Raw genomic sequence first — 17,913 nt, 5'->3', positions numbered from 1 at the left:
CTGTAATTTCCCTTCAGAATATTTCTTTAAATTTATTGGTATAATAACCAATCTGTATAGTGTAGAAATTATGAAAGACATATTGATAGATGTGCACATCTAAATGATATGGCAAATTCTAAGGTCTTTGTTTCCCGATTCACCATTAGGAACTCGGAGGTCCTTTTTTTTTCCCCATCAAGCAAAAGACTCTAATACAGAATCATAAACTTCTAATGGTAATTGTGCATTACAGCTTATAGGTAAAATGTTATCAAACGTGGCATCTCTGTCAAATCTCAGAGAGATAGCCGCATTAGTCTGTTTCGGCAAAAACAACAGAGTGTCCTGTGGCACCTTAAAGACTAATGCATTTATTAGGGTATAAACTTTCATAGACTGCAGCTTACTTCATAAGATTCTTAAAGTGAACAAAAAACCCTCATGAAAGCTTATGCCCTAAAAATGTATTAGTCTTTAAGGTTATACAGGTCTCCTTATTGTTTCTGTCAAATCTGGATCTTCCTCAAAGAGACTGTAGAATTAGACCACCCAAGATTATAATCTTTACATCCTAGCATCTCAAAGTCTTCAATGAGCCTTTGTATAAATTTAAGTAATTCAGTGTACTGATTTGTGCTATGAGAGAGTCTGGATTTTTTTTTTCTGGGGGGGAGCTGTTAGTTTAACAGGCACTATCTGGAGATTCAAAATTCTGCTTATGTATCCTCCTTTTACTTTATTAAAATGATGAAATATGCAGTTTGGTTTTGTCTAGGCAAAACCTTAATCCCCAAGGTTATTTTGAAGTGTCATATAAATTTAAAAATGAAAACTCTACATACCTGGGTTTATTTTAAAGAAAGAGAAAATGTGTGCAACTCCTTTAGATAATGCCTTTTTAATGTATAGTAGCTTTAGAAAGATACTAGCAGTAAATTTGTCTTCAATTTTTATTGTAGGTCAGAGCTTTGATACATATGCATAGTATTTTTAAAGTACAAATCAAGATAGTAAGATATGTAAATGCCAATTGAGATCACATAAATAAATAAAAGCATATATCAGGCTAAAGTACAATTGCTACACATTGTACCCAAACTAATTTAAGAAAAATAAGTAAGATAATTTCAATTTTACGATTTAAAGCAAAACAGAATATCCTATCACCTAGATTCCCAGGCAACTTTTGGTAAATTCCTTTATAAATAGAATAAAATATAAAGAACTTTAATTTATTTTAGGCTCTATTCTACATCCTGAAATCAAACTGCCTAAATAACTGTATTGGTTACCGTATGACTATTCATATGAAGAAATGCTGCAGGTTCAAACCTTTATAGGGGAGTTGATTTGCTTTGTCCCATATTTTAAATAAACTTGAATACTAGATAAGGGTTCAATTTTATTGTTCTGCTTAAGTCTCTTGGCAAGACTGTGCCTTGGCTCTTTGCAGGGGATTATGGGGATTTAATAACTCCATTCTACTCCCCGACATTCATGACTCAGAAACAGAGTGGAAGAACAGGATCTTCTCCCCTCCTGTGAGCAAATGGGTGGATAGGGATGAGGAGAAGGCAGAACTCCCGCATACTCTCCACCTTTCCCATGTGTCTCAGTTGGTCAGGCAGGAGGTGAAGTTTTAACACCCTTTTCATAGTTGTTGCAATTGATTTCTTTCCCTGTGCAAAAAAGGAACAGGAGAGAGATTATGTCTATCTGAGTCTCAATTTGTTCCCTGGATTTTTCCAGGAGTAGTATACACGACACCCATAATCAGGTTTGAGCCCAAAGGCTCTATCTCTAGCCCTTTCTTTGGTAATATACCCTTTCAGTTCGGTTGCCATTTTAGAAATTTACTTTTAATGGAAGATTTTTTTATAGTCTGCTTACTGCCTGATCAACCAAAGAGAATGTGCAGCCTGATATTTGATATTTACAAGGCAGTTTCCTAGATAGTGTCCCATATTTTAAGTGAGTATTATTGATTATTTTGTCAGAATTTCATCTAGTCTGTTTGGCTCACTGTTGTCTTTTTCTTTCCTTGTTGGTTAGCAGTGTATGTTACCAACCCTAGCTTGTAAGTGCATGTTAAGTACATCCAGCTGTGGTGAGGGTACTTTCATGAGGAAACAGAAAACGGACTAGCTTATCATTAATAAATGCCTGTTTACATCTCTGCAGCTTTTGATACATATTTATCTTTCCTTTTCTCCACTCTAGGTAGGATTGATACAAAATTTTTATGTGAAGTGCAACTTCTGTGGTTAGGCCAGGCTACTACCTATTAGAAAGGAGAGGCTATAGTGGAGTAATTAATATTTTTTAGTCAGGAAATGACATCTTTATTCTGAGGGAACTGCTGAAAAGAAGAAAAACAGAATCTTTGTGTTCAGCAACAGTCATAGTTATTGTGGTTATTTTAAGGGTGCCTTGAGCTTGCATATATATAAGGATGGACAAATATTGAAATACAGTTACGCACACTTCCTCCCAAATTAATAATGTAATACTGTGCGACCCACTGCCACAGCACCTTCTGCTGGTCACTTGGGAATTAGCTCAGCTTGGCGCTGGAGCACCCTCTTGTGGTGGATGTCACCTGCTGTTCCTGCCTTAGTAATCTGTCTACTGACTTTGATCTTTATCTGCTCAGGTTTAGCACCCTTTCTCCTGATACTTTATATAGAGAGGTGGGGGAGGGGACGCAACAGAGCATCTTTTTCTCACTGCCCCTTCCTTTCTCCTATTTATTTTGAGTTTTGTTATCCCCTAGTCAAACTCCGGTCATCTGAAGAAGTGGGCTGTGCCCACGAAAGCTCATGATACCATTTACATGTTTTGTTAGTCTATAAAGTGCTGCCAGACCATTCGCTTTCTGGTTTTTTCTGTAACAGACTAACTCAGCTATCCCCTGAAGCTACGGTTACATGTTTGTCTGTTAATAGCTCCACCACTTTACATTTGGACCCGCATCCCTCTCAGACTGTGGTGCGCTTCCCTCAGGGTACTGCCCCGTGACAGTGCCGCCACGCTCTAGGGTCCTCTCCCTCAGGAAATCCCAACCCATGTACCCATCTTGCCTTAGTTACCCTACTGCCAGCCATCATCTAAGCCCCTTACCCAATAGGCAGACTACAGTCTGAAATGGCCACTCATCATAGGCCAGGGGGTGTGGACCTGATGCCTTCTCCTGTTCTGGCTGCTCTTCTGCCATCCTAGTACTGCCTGGGCCCCTGTAGCTGGGCCTCAGCCTGGGGTTTATTCAGACTTGAGCTCTCCTGGCTTATGCTGCATTCCCCCCCGCACTGCTCTGTTCCAGGTACCTCCTAGCAGGCAGCTAGACCTTCTCCCTCCAGAGCTGGAGTGCCAGTGTTTTCAGCTGGACCAGCCATCTCTTTTATACAGTTCCCATGGGCTCTGATTGGGTGCCACAAACCTTCTCATGGTTGGCTCCTAGTCACAGCCTTCTCCCAGGGCTATTTTAACTCTTTTTATTCTGGAGCGGGGTAACCATCCTGCTATAAGGCAATATTTAAGAAGCAGAGTGGTGTTCAATGAGGTACAGTTTTTCTGAATCACAAGTGTTTAAAGTGGTGAACGTTACTAAGATAGGAAGGACTCGTACACCTCTTTAAAGACTATTAGCTTTGTTCCCCCTAAAGGCCATGTTATTACTCTTGGAGCAAACCCCATGCAGTAGGTACTTGTATGTTTAAAAAAAAAAAGTTGAAGCTTTTGATCTTCCCTGTGTGGAGGCAAGAACCAACTTGAGTTCCTTGTAAAATAGTGGTTCTGTTTTTCTTCCATTGTGTGTGTGTATCCTTGCTCTCCAAAGCACCATATGTGTTCAGAGCCTTTCAATGCTTCTCCAAAAGGACTTTTCACATTATATTGCTGCTCTCACCTTGTCTCCTCTCCTCATGCTTCAGCTCCTGACTGACGTCATGATACGATCCAAACCAGTTCTTGATCTGTCTCCTTCAATCCTGTCAGTCATCCTTTTCTTCCATCGATTCAGGTATTTTCCTCTGCTGTTCAAGAAAGCCACCGTGATGTTTTAAAATACTATATAAAGGAACATGTACTACTGATCTTCTCTCACAATATGACTGATTTGTAAATTACTCTGTCCTATTGATGACATGCTGCTCACCAGGAAGAGTGGCACCTGAACAACATTCTGCTCATACTAATGGATTATGGAGAAGTTTCTTCTCTGGTTGATATGGTAGCAATTTCTCTTTTGAGAGAGCAGCTGCTGCAGCATCACTCCCCTTTCTGTGACATGAAAGGAATTCAAGGATGTCATCACTACAGTGGTTAGGGTGTTGCTTTGACATGCCACCCTCCCCAGCTTGTAAAAAGGTTTGTGCTTTTGTCACTCTTCAGAATGGGGCTGTTTCAGGCAGGTCCAAGCAAGCAGTTTCGACAAGCAGTGATGATCATCCTTTCCACATGTTCATAGGACTTACAGAAACTTCACAGCTGAGTTGCTTGCAGCTATGCTCAGAGCAGGGTCTACACAAAACCCTGATGCTTTGCACTATGTCTTTTATTTACCTGTCCCTTGTATTCTGGTTTCTTATTGTAAGGCTCTTCATGGGTGCTGGTATTCTGGCACTGGTCTCTGTTAGTTAAAAGAGCATAAAATGGGGTCCTGGTCTAGGCACTATAATTGTTTAACCGTCATACTTTCACTTTATGTAGATATGTCCTTGATTGGCTAGGGAGGAAAACGCAGAATTGTTAGGTATACAAGGGAGAATTATACTGAGATTTTTTTTCGTGCTCTCTTTGGGTGTGTCTAGACTACATGCCTCCTTCGACGGAGGCATGTAGATTAGCCAGATCGGAAGAGGGAAATGAAGCCGCGATTAAAATAATCGCGGCTTCATTTAAATTTAAATGGCTGCCCCGATCTGCCGATCAGCTGTTTGTCGGCAGATCGGGGGAGTCTGGACGCGATGCCCCGACAAAGAAGCCTTTCTTCATCGACACAGGTAAACCTGGTTTCACGAGGCTTACCTGTGTCGATGAAGAAAGGCTTCTTTGTCGGGGCATCGCGTCCAGACTCCCCCGATCTGCCGACAAACAGCTGATCGGCAGATCGGGGCAGCCATTTAAATTTAAATGAAGCCGCGATTATTTTAATCGCGGCTTCATTTCCCTCTTCCGATCTGGCTAATCTACATGCCTCCGTCGAAGGAGGCATGTAGTCTAGACACACCCTACGTCATTGTTCCTCTTACCTTGTAAGGTCTTGGCTCCCACTTCATGTGCCTAGACCTGATGTAAGTTCCTAGTTGTCTGCATTGTTGCTCACAGGTTGCTGTCTGCAGCTGCTGGGTCATGGAGTCTGCTTTAATGCTTGCTTCTTGACCTTACTGTTTATTGTACATGTAATAGGAGATCACTCGCATGCAGGAATGATTTGTAACACTGTTTATCTCTGTCTGCTGCCAAGCGTTAAGTAGTTTGAACATAAAAACAATTTCATTATTTTAAAATAAATCTTTAGAAATAGTTGCCTTGTTTCGTATGGAATTATTTTTCTTGGTAAGAAAATGTTGTAATTTACATTTATCTATTATTGTGATGGCGCTATAAGACACTTTAAATTGATTCATTGATTGAAGTAGTCTGGAATGGGCTAAGTCTCGAATTTATGAATTATATGTGATTTTATTAAAAGTCAGATTTTGTATAATCTTTGCATGTGTAAAAGGAATATATTAGTTTTTGTATACAGTTCCAAGAGAAAGCTATGATGAGTGAATCATTTGTTGTATTAAGTTTTTAATTACTGTGATGTCCTACAGACACAGAGTTAAGATTGTTTTGGTGCCGGGTTATAGAGAATATTTCTTGTTAATGACTAGTGTACATGTAAATGAAGTGCACTTTTAGGACAGTGTCAGAATTGTATATGTAGCCATAGCTTGTGATTTCTATCATTCTAATTTTTGAGTGGGTATTTTAGTGATTGTCTTTTCTGGAATGGTACTTCCCTGTAAGGTAAGAATGTTTATTTTGAAACAGTACGGTGATCCAATTACCAGTAAAAATGATTTTATGTACTTACATGATAAGTCTTTGAAGGCTGAAAAGAATTGTCAAAATAAAAGAATCAGTTAGAAACTCATGAGCATTTTATAAATCTAGCCATGGATAAATGCCATGATGTAGTGATGAGTCTTCAGACAAATAAATACATAAATAAATCCCACATGGCAATTTTTGTTTCACTGAATGTAAAACCAAAAAGTCAGCCATACAGACATCTGCTGCTATTTTTACTAATACAGTAAAACTCCAATAGTCCGGCATCCAGTCGGCACTCCTGATAGTCAGGCATCAAAATGGCAAGAACCTAGTGAATGAGCTTCAGCAAAAAATGAGTCACAAGGCAGCAGCGGCAGCAGCTGAACTGAACGAAACTGTACCGGACTGTGTCAGTCTGCCACTGGCATTGTGTGACGCTGGACAGTGCTTGTGTTTTCTCCAGTTGTTTTGACTTATATTTTGAATACTTTTGCCCATCGGTATGTAGTAATAGCGTCAAAGGTGAATGAAGGTGCTAGTGGTAAGAAAAGTGTAAAAAGGAAGCATGTAACACTGACATTGAACCAGAAATTGGAGATTATAAAGATGCTAGAAAGAGGCATAAAACGGGACACTATCATGAGTGAATTTAACATTGGATCTTCAACGATCTATGACATAAAGAAACAGAAAGATAAGTTGGGAGCATTTGTTGCCGAAAGTGAAGCTCCTACTAAACGTACCGAGGTACAGCAAACTCTGAAAATGCCTAAGATGGCTCAGCTGGATGAGGCTTTAAGTAGTTTAGTGCAAAGTGTTCTGAAGGTAAGCCCATTCCTGGGCCAATGCTCATAGAAAAAACAAAACAATTTCACAGTGAAATGAACATTAGTGAATCATGTCTGCCAATCACATGGCCGCTGACGAGTATAGTGCTATTTTTGTGTGATTGGTGGAGGAACATGGTTTGTCGCCTTCTCGAATGTACAATGCCGATGAAATTGGGCTCTTACGATGTTGTTTGCTAAACTCTACTCTGGTTGTTCGTGGTGAAAAGGCTGCTCATGGCTTCAAAATGAACAAAGACTGCATTACAGTTCTCATATGCGTGAATGCGTCTGGCACGCATAAGCTTAAGCTTTTTGTTGTAGGGAAGTACAAAAAGCCTAGGGCCTTAAACTCTTACGAGTTTGCCAGTGATTTACAAGGCACGGGGGAATGCTTGAATGATGGCAGAAATCTTTAAGGATTTTTTTAATTATTTTGTGTCGCAGTTAAGGAGAATTTTAGAAGGAGGCGGGGGGGGGGGTCTATCGGAGTATAGTAAAGCTGTTATTTTGCTCAGTAACTGTTGAGCGCATCCACCCGCTTCGGAGCTTGTTAGCGGAAATATTTTTGCTACATATTTGCCAGAGAATGTGACATCTTTGATCCAACCTATGGATCAAGGCGTGATACAGAACTTTAAGTATTTCTACAGAGAATCTTTTGTCCAAAAGCTGGTAAACTCAGACTGCAGTGTTTCTGAATTTCAATCCGAATTCAACCTTAAGGAACTATGTATGTGGTTACATTGTCTTGGAAAGACGTAAAAAAGGCTACTCTATGAAAATGTTGGATGAAACTTTGTCCTAGCATCATGTTTTGTGGTGATTCTTCCAATGAAGACGAATTTTGTGGCGCTAATGTTAGGCCGAAGCACATTAGTGACATATAAAAAATAATTGAAAATGTTCCTGAGAAGAATGCTGTTGCAAAGCTCACAGAAAATGAGATTGAACAATAGCTTGATATGGACAAAGATGAACCAGTCGTAGAAATTTTGAGTGATGCTATCATTGAAAGTGTTCTGAATCCACAAAAATCTCAAGAAGAAGAAGAGGAAGTGACGGAGAGAGCAAAATATACCTGGCGAGAAGTAACTGATTTTATTTCCAAACTCGTTGAATTTGCAGAGATTTGCAGCCAATATAATGCAGCTGAAGTGATGAACCTTCATATTATTCTGAATAACTTTTATACTAAGAAGTCGCAGTCCTCTATGCAAGCTGATCTCAGGGATATGTTTGCAAGGGTACAGAAGATAGTTTAACCTTTGTCTTCACCACCACCATCACTAGAGCCTATTGTTGTTGATACCCCCATGGAAACAGAGGAGAATATTGATAACCCAGATGATAACCTGGATGATAAAGCACGGGTTTCATCAGATGATGAGTAGTTGTGCAGCATGGTAAATAAACAAAATTAGATTAGTGTTTTGTTTAAGTTCATTTTTTTTAGTGTTTAAGTGAATAATTTACAGACTGTATTAGTGTTGAAGTGTATATTTTTTGTGTTTAAATGAATAAAGTGCTGTATTAAGTGATTAGCCAGTGCTGCACACTACTGTACATAGTATCCCCTGCTTTCTGTATTCAAAGGCTTCATAACAATAATGGTGAGTACTGTACTGTACATTTATTCTTTCATTCAATGACTAAATTTATGCATTACAGTATGTACAATAAAAAGGGTTAAAAACACTTTATATACGGTATATACTGTGTGTGTGTGTGTGTGTGTGTGTGTATATATATATATATATGCAGGGCTTGACAAACGGCAGCGAAAACTGCTCACCAGCCCCGTACTGAGCATGCACGAGAGCTGCATTGTGCATGCACTCTCCACAAATGAACTGGGCACGTGGCTGAAATCTACTCACCACGGGCGAGTAGATTTTATAGTTTGTTGAGCCCTGTGTGTGTATGTGTGTGTGTGTGTCCACACACACACACACAGGGCTTGCCGAACTGCGGTGAGCCTCACTGGACAGCCGCGATGTCCGGCAATCTGCACATGCGCAGATCACCTGAAGCCGGCTCTTCCGGGTTGCAATCTACTCACCACGGGCAAGTAGATTGTATTATTTGTCGAGCCCTGTGTGTGTGTGTGTGTGTGTGTGTGTGTGTGTGTGTGTGTATATATATATATATATATATATATATATATATATATATATATATATATATATAAAAAACCACCTTATAGTACCTCCTGATAGTCTGGCATATTTCATAATCCGGCACTATCTAGGTCCCAAAGGACCAGATTATCGGAAGTCTACAGTATTTGGTTAAGATTTTGATACAATATTGTGAAAAATCCAAATGTCGACCTAAAAATGACCCCCGGGGATTTTTCACAGATTCTGTCAACAGGTTTTTCCCCCCACAAATTTCTACTGTCTTCATCTACATCCCCCTGACTCCAAATCGGCTGTTCACTTTTTCTTCTTTTCTGTTTGTTTTTCAGAGACTGATAGATGGGGTATGCTGTTTAACCATAATTCATACAGTCCTTTCTCGAACTGAAGTATAAGGACTAATAGGGGAAAAAAACCCTTTTAGTCCAACGTTTTCATAAGGTGGCAGTGAAAGATACTTCATGTAATCGACTGTTCTGTCTGCAAATAATTCCTAATGCTAAGTAGCTCCTCACATTCATAGCCATTGCTCTGACTTTTAGTACATTAATAACACCTGTCATGAGATTTGGGGATATACTAGAACAATTTATTTCCCAGTGGGGTTCTTATCTAAACAAGATCAGTCTTCATATCTTTCTCCATTTAGCTGGCATTCTATAGCAATGTATCTTGTATTATCTGTGTCTTGCTGTTTCTCAGTTTTGGTGGGGGTTAGGAGGGCAGCATATACAGAACAGAAAACAGCTGCAACAGGATCACTGTTGTGCTACACAGCATTTCCCTACTAAGCAGAAACCATTTTATGTTAAATCTCTTTTCTGTTTTCTTGAATTAATGCACAGTGCTAACTTTGTTATTGTGTTAAGATCCCATGGTTCCTCTGCATTACAGAGTTGAGGTATTCTGGATCTTTTCAATGTTCAGTGTTAGATTTTCCTTTTTTAAAAGAGGTGATATTCCTAATAGTTGGTATGAGGGGTCGTATGATGGAACATTCACCCCACACTAGTCTTCGGGGAGTTAAAATAGGCAAGAACAAACAATTGTTCATAGTCTGCACCTGTAGGGGAGCTAGGATCCAAGGAAACTTAACTGGAAATGAAGCTCACCTGCACAAAAGCAGCTGGGGCTTCTATAAAGCCAGGGAGCTGGCAGCAGGGAAGAGGGCCATATAGTCAGAGGCCTGCAGCGATACTACCTGATACAAGGTGGAGGGAGGGGGTGGTACCTGTAATAGATAAGTGGCATAGGAAGCAGTTGAAGGAAAGAGCAGTAAGGACTGTGCAGGTGAAGATCTGAAATGCTGATTTGACTGATCCTGGATTGGAACTCAGGGTAGAAGGTGGACCTGAGTTCCCTTACACGGGGCAGCCTATTTGGGGACTGCCAGAGACTGTTTGAAGGGAGGTTTTGATGATCATGTGGAATGCAGTAGAATTTCCTGTGACTTGGGAATGGGATTAAGCCAGGAAAATGAAAGCACTACAGCATTGGGAACATGAGAGAAGCCATGGAGTAAGAGAGCAAGGGCTGAATAACCTCAGGGGCATGAGACCATGTGGTAAATTAATCATTAATCCCCAGATGGGCCTCTAGGAGGCGCCAGAGTGGTAAGAGTGCCTCCTGTGACAGGCATGTTACTCCCATGCTGCTAAGAATATCTCTTTTGTAGATTGTTTTCATGAAGTTGTAACTCAACCCAACTACTGAATACTTTCTAAGGAATATATTATTTCAGATTTACCTTATTGATATTAGAAAATACTTGTATTCCACACACTCCACTGAACTCACTTTGGATTTTTTATGTCAGAGGAATTATGTCTGAGGAAAAATGAACAAAAACTAAGGGAATTATGTTTCTAGAAAATCTCCAGTTAGGGTGAAAATGTGACAATAAGGACTTTATTTTCATCAATACCATAACAGAGATCCTTTGCCTCCTTCTACAGACCTAGAAGATAACGTTAGATGGTATCAATAATTTAACAAATAGATTTAGGGCCAAGAAGCCTCATTACAATGTATTCTAAGAATTGTAACTGTCCTAATTTCCCCTGCTTCTTAAGTTAAGTAAATGCTCTACCTGAGGCTGGAGCCTCATTTAATCAGACCCAAGTGCAGTTTTAAGGATTATTCTAAAGGAGCATTCAGTATATTCAGCAATTACTCCATACCCTAGGCATGCCATCTCAACATGTTTATTCGTAATTTATCTAAGGAGCAAGACTTCCAGTTCAGTTTTTAACCACTTCTTAGTCCAAGAAGCACTCAGTTCTGATATAGGCTCTGTGACTTCTTGATTCTAATGGAAATGCAAATACCATCTGAACCTGGCACCAGTCCATACTATCTATATAAATAAAGGTAGTTATGAACCAAACTATTCAAGGGAATGAGGTTATGACACCAAATAATTTACACAAGTAACTGACTAGTTCACTTACAGAGTACAGTCCTGTTGGTCACAATTTTGTATACATTTATATAAAAATTAGATTTGCATGAATGTTGGATTGCCTTCTGAGATTATATACAAGATACACTTTGCACTGTTTACACTTGTGGTCTGATTTTTTTTAATGTTTCTCTAATTTTACTGGACTTCCCATGTAGATCTCTCACACACATACTACCCACCTTCCCTCTGAAGCCTGAGAAAGTGAGTTGCAGCTCTAGTGATCTTCCACCTAACTTGGCAAACACTCACATACTAAAGTAGTGGGCACCAGCAACAGAACCCCTAAAAGGAAAAGGTCTACCATGGTATTCTCTGGCTGAGAATCTTACATGATCCACCTTCCTAGGAAAGAGAGTCTCTGAGGTGTCTACCTTTTCCACAGTTTTGGCAAGTGTCCCTATATCCAAATAAAGACCTAATAGGTGCTGTTCTAGCTCTTTCTTTTTATTTTGGGATTAGGCAGAGTTAGAGAGGCACGGATCAACACCTCAATCTGGCTGGCAGCTGTCTTTGTATAGTTATTATTTATTATATTCAGAACAGCAAGTGGGCAAGTAATAAGGATTAGTAACAGGGCGGTTTTATTTAATTCGGCTTTTAAGCTGCTTTACTCAATAAAATCCTTTAAAACACTGAGCTTATATTTTTAAAGCTACCAATACACTACCATGTATGTGACTCTGCAGCTTACTTTCAGGAAAGATTAAACATTTATATACCGTATCTGAAATTATTATTGATTACATTTTGCTGTTGTAGACCTATTTTGAAGATACGGTAATTTAGGGTTTCAGTGTTAGATGGGAAGTGGGTTCAAACTGTTTTGTGGCAGAAATTACAAAAGCTATAGCAGTGTTGCCAACCCATGCAATTTTTATCACAAATGTCACAATATTTATTAGGGTTTCTTCTTAAGCCCCAGCTCCTGGGGATAGGGGAATCAGTGAAAAAATCTTGCCTTTTTTTAAAGTAAATTTTTAGTATTTTGTAATTAAAGAGAAATGCTCGAAAATGTGTTCCAAGCACACCAGAGAAGCTTTAAAAACCCCCACCAAACATCTCCCTTGAAAAAGACCCTCCAGAAAGCAAACAGAAATAACATTTTTTCATGATTTGCATGGTAATATTCTAATTGGGTGTGGGGGCTGCTTCATGATTATTTGAGTGCTTGGGGGTGGGAAATACTGCTGAGGGGCCAAAGACACGCAAGAGGTAGTATACAATCCATAAATAGGGAACTACCTTATCTAAGGACATAGTTATCACAGTTTCAAGGTAACTGTGTTTCCCCCCTCCATAGTCCATTTCACCAGTGCCTAGTCAGGTCTCAGATCCCTACATGTTACTTAGCTGTGGGCGGGGACCAGGGCTGGCCTTACCATGAGGTAAACTGAGGTGGCCGCCTCAGGTGCCAGACTGTCGGGGTGGGAAGGGGGTCGCCACTTAGACCCAGCGTGTAGAAAATTGTGTCTGCTGCTGGTGCATATGTATTCTCTCTGCTCTAGATGCACAGAGAGGGTAGAGTGCTGAGCTGGAGGAAGGAGGGCACAAGAGACATAACAGGTAGGCAGGAGAAAAGGTGGCATGGGGGTGTCATTTGAGCTCCCCTCCTCAGGTGCCAAAATGTTGTGGGTCGGCCCTGGCGGGGACATTTGACCCACTTCCTTCTGCCTGGGGAGAAGGTTTAAGGTTGCACAGCTTCCTGACTTACACTATGATATCCCCAGCAAGACATTCTGCCTCACCACTCATTCCTATATGTTGCTTTCTTTTCAAGGGCTCTGAATAGTGTTTTTGTCAGCCATTACAGCCCTTTCTAAGCAAACACATGTTTTGTATTATGGCAATAGTATTGCAGAAGAAACCTAGAAAAAGCAATATGTTGCTATATGCCTGCTAAAATCTTACCAGTCAGTCTTCAGGGGCCATTGTTTTTCCTACTCTTGCCCAAGAGTGGGGCTCTTCATGGACACAAAGTCCTGTCCATTTTCTGGATCCTAAAGAAGCCCAGAAGTGAATTCAAGATCATCCTTTTATACCAAGTCGTTTGTTTATTTCTTTGACTCTGGAAAACTCAGCCTGAAACAGTATATGCAAAACACCCCATGGGTTGGAATCTGTCTTGAGTTGTTTAGTCTCAGTGACTTGCCTTAATCACCTATCACTGTTGCTTCATTCTTAGAGGAGCTCCTATTGAGTGGAATGGGATGCAGTCACACAAAAAACAGTCATAAATGTAATATGGTGGTCTACCAATTCACTGCATATGGTTGCAATATCTGCAACAGTTGTTAGTCAGAATTGACAATGAAGGTAGATCAACCAAAGGATGACTTTAGTGAACTTATGTTAATAGTCTCAGAATTGTATTGTTGCTATTCAGGAGACTATTGTTAATGATTTCTGTGGATGGAAGTGAAGATGAGATGGAATATATATTTCTGTGTTTGTGGATAGTGGGTTTTTAAAATCTATATCATGCTGTAGAAAATATTAATTGTAAGATATTCAGGCTCTAGCCTGTAGGGGAGGCATAATATGATTATTAATGTTTCTGCTATTATATACATTTTAGGGTACTCATTTGAGATATTAATCCTTGGAATGATTGTTCACACTCCTGTGTTTGAATCCTATGAGGAGCGTTGGGGATGCTTCTGATTAGACCGCAGCAGCTATGTTTGCTGTGTGTGCAGTTTCTGAGGCCTTGCCACTGGAAGAAGCTGCTGCCACTAAATTGTCCTGAGTATTCTCCTACTGCATTTCCATAAGTGTTCTGCCTGCCTCTGAACTCTACATGAACATTTATTCTAATCATGGTTATTAGTGCAGTGTCATTGCTAGCATGTGGCAGTGGCCAGTAATGCTACTACAAGACCAGCCCTCCTTTTCATCATGTGAACTCTTTCAGATACTTTCTTTAGCCTATTTCTTAGATTCTCTCTTCCCAATCCCATTTCTACTTCTCTACACTAACCTCTTGGTTCTCCTGTATATGGTCTTACTTTGTTCAAGAGAAAGTTGTCTGTAGGAATTGTCTTTATTTTTCTTTGCCTATTTGCTCCATCACCTTCAAATTTCTAGCTAAAGTCTATCTTGTCCCTCTTGCCTCTGACTCATTTTCTTCTTTAAATCTCTTCAAAATGTTATGCTGACATATGATTCTATATAATTAGTTATTAATAATTCTGGAAGTGAATTCTTAAATTAAAGTATTTTGGAATAGTTGGTCTACACAGCACTGGATACAATAATATAGTATTGCATTGTTCTGGATATTTTTGCAGAAGCCCTGTGCTGGTGTTCCAGTGCTTGCACCGCCATGTCATTTGCCTAGACTGCTTCCATTTATACTGTGTGACTATGCTGAATGATCGCAAGTTCATCCATGACCCTGTGCTTGGCTACTCTCTCCCATGTGTTGGTAAGTTTGGGTGAGTGGGTGGGTTGGTTGACTGATTTTAAATCATTCTTCCCCTAACCAGGAGGAAAAAAATACTGTTGATTTCAAATCAAGTTGTAGAGTTTTGTGTGTGTTACCTTTTAAATACATCTGTGGAATTATAATGTGTATTGTTTCATCTGATGGGAAATATTTTTATTATTAAAATAGCCCTTCTTGCTTTGCATGTGATCTGGCTCTGGAGTATTTAAAGTTCATTTCTTTTGTGAACAAATGCATACATTTTTCACATTAGTATGTCATCATCCTAAAGCTAAAGGATAAGTGTGATAAGCTGCTACTTAAAAAAAAAAAAAAAAAAAAAAAAAAAAAAAACCTTTGACTTCTTCATGTCTTATTTAGAGTCAAATAAGATGTTAACTTTATTGACCTATCTTCAAGTGCTAATAAGAAAAGTACTGAAATAAGAATTTCAAATAGCTTTTCAGTTGGTGAAGTTATCTCTATTAATTGCCGGTACATAGAATGAAATACAGATCACCAAAGAAGTTGTAACATTATCTACCATACCTGACCAGGAAGTGAAATTTGGATTATGTAGAACAGGAAGATTTATGTTGTATCTCAAAGATCTGTTTTGATAGATTCAACTTTTTGTCTCTGATCTATCACACTGTCAAATGGAAAGTAAGTATCTTATAAAGTTGGTGTGCAGGACTTCAGTAGAATTTATTTTGTAAATTACCTTCCCTTCACTTTACAAGCTGCAAGTCAAATGGATTTGCCTTCACTGTTAGAGTGAATAGCTAATAACAGATGGAAGAATAATTGTGGACATTTCTTATCAGAGCACCATGTTCTATCTAAGGGCTTGCCACAAAGATATTATTAAATATACCAGAATTAAAAACAATTTGATTATCTGTATTTACAGCTGCTTTTAATTATTTCAGTAGCATCTTAGAAATGGCCACAAGTTCACATTTCATGACACTTCATATGCTGCTTATATTTTTAGCCAGGCTTCATTTTAAACGTGGTAACCTCATTTTCTATTATTTTGTGAAATGGTATGTTGCATAAAAGGTTTCCTTTTCTTCATTCCTCTATAAATAAGATATGTAGAGCATGTTGGTTAAGATGATTTGTTCTCCTCTCAGTGTTCCTTCCTTGGTTTTTATCATAATGTCTGTATATTCAGTATGTCTCTGTCTTCCTGCCTCTTCTCCCTTTCCCAAAAAATAATCAGTTCTCTGCCCCACATACAAATTAATCACGTGTTTTTCCTCTTCCTCTCTTTGTTCATCAGTCCGCTTACAAGTATTTTCATTTGTTCCCAAAAGAAAATAATTTCCTCAGTAGCTGCCCTTCAGACCAATAGCAGCCAAGTTAGCCCTCAATCAGATGTCTTACTCCTGTAGCACTTCCCCCAATTCACGCCTGATATTCTCACCTGATCACTCTTCAGCTTTGCTCCTACCTGCATCGTATGTATGTATGTATTATAGAATCCTAATGTTGGAAGGACATCAGGAGGTCATCAAGTTCCTGCTAAAAATATGACCAATCCCAACTTTGTCAAGCCGAGCCTTAAAAACTTCTAGGCAGGGAGATTCCACCACCTCCCTAAAGAACCTGTTCCAGTACTTTACCACCCTTCTAGTGAAATAGTTTTTCCTAATATCCAACCTAGACCTCCCCCACTGTGACTTGAGATCATTGCGCCTCATTCTGCCATCTGTCACTACTGACAACAGCCTCTCTCCATCCTCTTTGGAACACCCCCTTCAAAGGCTGCTATCAAATCCTTCCTAAATCCTCTTTTCTGAATACTAAATAAGCCCATATCCCTCAGCCTGTCCTCATTAGTCATATGCTCCAGCCCCCTAATAATTTTTGTTGCCCTCCACTGGACTTGTTCTAGTGTGACCACATCCTTTCTGCAATGGGAGGCCAGATTTGGCCTCACCAGTGCTGAATAAAGAGGAATAATCACTTCTCTAGATCTGTTGGCAATACTCCTAATGCACCCTATTATGTTGTTAGCTTTCTTGGCTACGAGGGCACACTATTGACTCATATCCAGCTTCTCATCCACTGTAATCCCCAGGTCCTTTTCTGCAGAACTGCTTCTTATCCAGTCAGTCCTGAGTCTGAAGCAGTGTTTGAGATTCTTCCATCCTGAGTATAAGTCTCTGAACTTGTCCTTGTTAAACGTCAGATTTCTTTTGATCCAATCCTCCAATTTATGTGGATCACTCTGGATCCTAACCCTGCCATCCAGTGTATCTACTTCTCCCCCTTGCTGAAAACTTGCTAAGGGTGCAATCCATCACCTCAGCCAGGACATTAATAAAGATGTTGAATAAAACCTTCCCCAGAACTGACTAAGGATGTTAAAATTAGCTTATTTTAGTAATTGAGTAGTCTCAACTGCTAAATTACTCAATAGCGTAAGGCATCCAGTTCAGTCCTGGCTCACACTGGGACCAAACTCCACTGCAGCTCTGCGATTTAAAACGCAGCAGAAGCCGAGCAGCCTCCCCCCATCTGCTACTGCATTTTATATTGCAGGTTGGCAGCAGGGTTTGGTCCCAACGCAAACTGGGACTGAGCCAGGCTGCCTGCCCAGATGGTATCAGCCCCCGTCTGTGGTGCCTGGCCTCAGACAAGGGCTGCTGCCCCCTTCTCATAGATCACTTTCCTCTCTTCCAAGTGCCTCTGATAGAGGCAGTGGTGGGGGTGGAGATGGTGCTGGGGGGAACCAGCTTTTAAGCTGGCTCCCTCCAGCACTGGCTCCTGCCCCCTCTCCTCCTTGCTGTTTCTGATATAAAGGCAATAGGCAAGGAGCAATGTGAGTAGTCATCTTGACTACCTGATAAGTTTAGTCATCTTGACTTACCTGATAAGTCATCTTGACTACCCTTGGGACACTCCACTTGTACTGACCCTTGGGACACTCCACTTGATACTGACTGCCAATCAGACATTGAGCTGTTGATCACTACCTGTTGAGCCCAACAATCTAGCCAGCTTTCTGTCTACCTTAGAGTC

The 17,913-nt window shown here is 39.9% G+C and overlaps 1 protein-coding gene across 4 annotated transcripts in view; it reads left to right on the top strand.

The window, feature by feature from the left end:
• Window positions 1–17,913, top strand: part of PRKN (parkin RBR E3 ubiquitin protein ligase) — a 1,204,231-nt gene that overhangs the window by 742,869 nt on the left and 443,449 nt on the right. For all 4 annotated transcript variants that reach the window (XM_075924578.2, XM_075924580.2, XM_075924581.2 and 1 more), the window contains one exon: window positions 14,744–14,880. In XM_075924578.2, the coding sequence (XP_075780693.2) occupies window positions 14,744–14,880 (137 nt within the window). The remainder of the gene's footprint in view (window positions 1–14,743; window positions 14,881–17,913) is intronic.

This window comes from Pelodiscus sinensis, chromosome 3 (assembly GCF_052426305.1).
Source record: "Pelodiscus sinensis isolate ZL-2025 chromosome 3, ASM5242630v1, whole genome shotgun sequence".
NCBI classification, from domain to species: domain Eukaryota; kingdom Metazoa; phylum Chordata; order Testudines; family Trionychidae; genus Pelodiscus; species Pelodiscus sinensis.
Note: the sequence above shows the minus strand (reverse complement) of the source record. Positions and strands in the feature narration are given on the sequence as shown.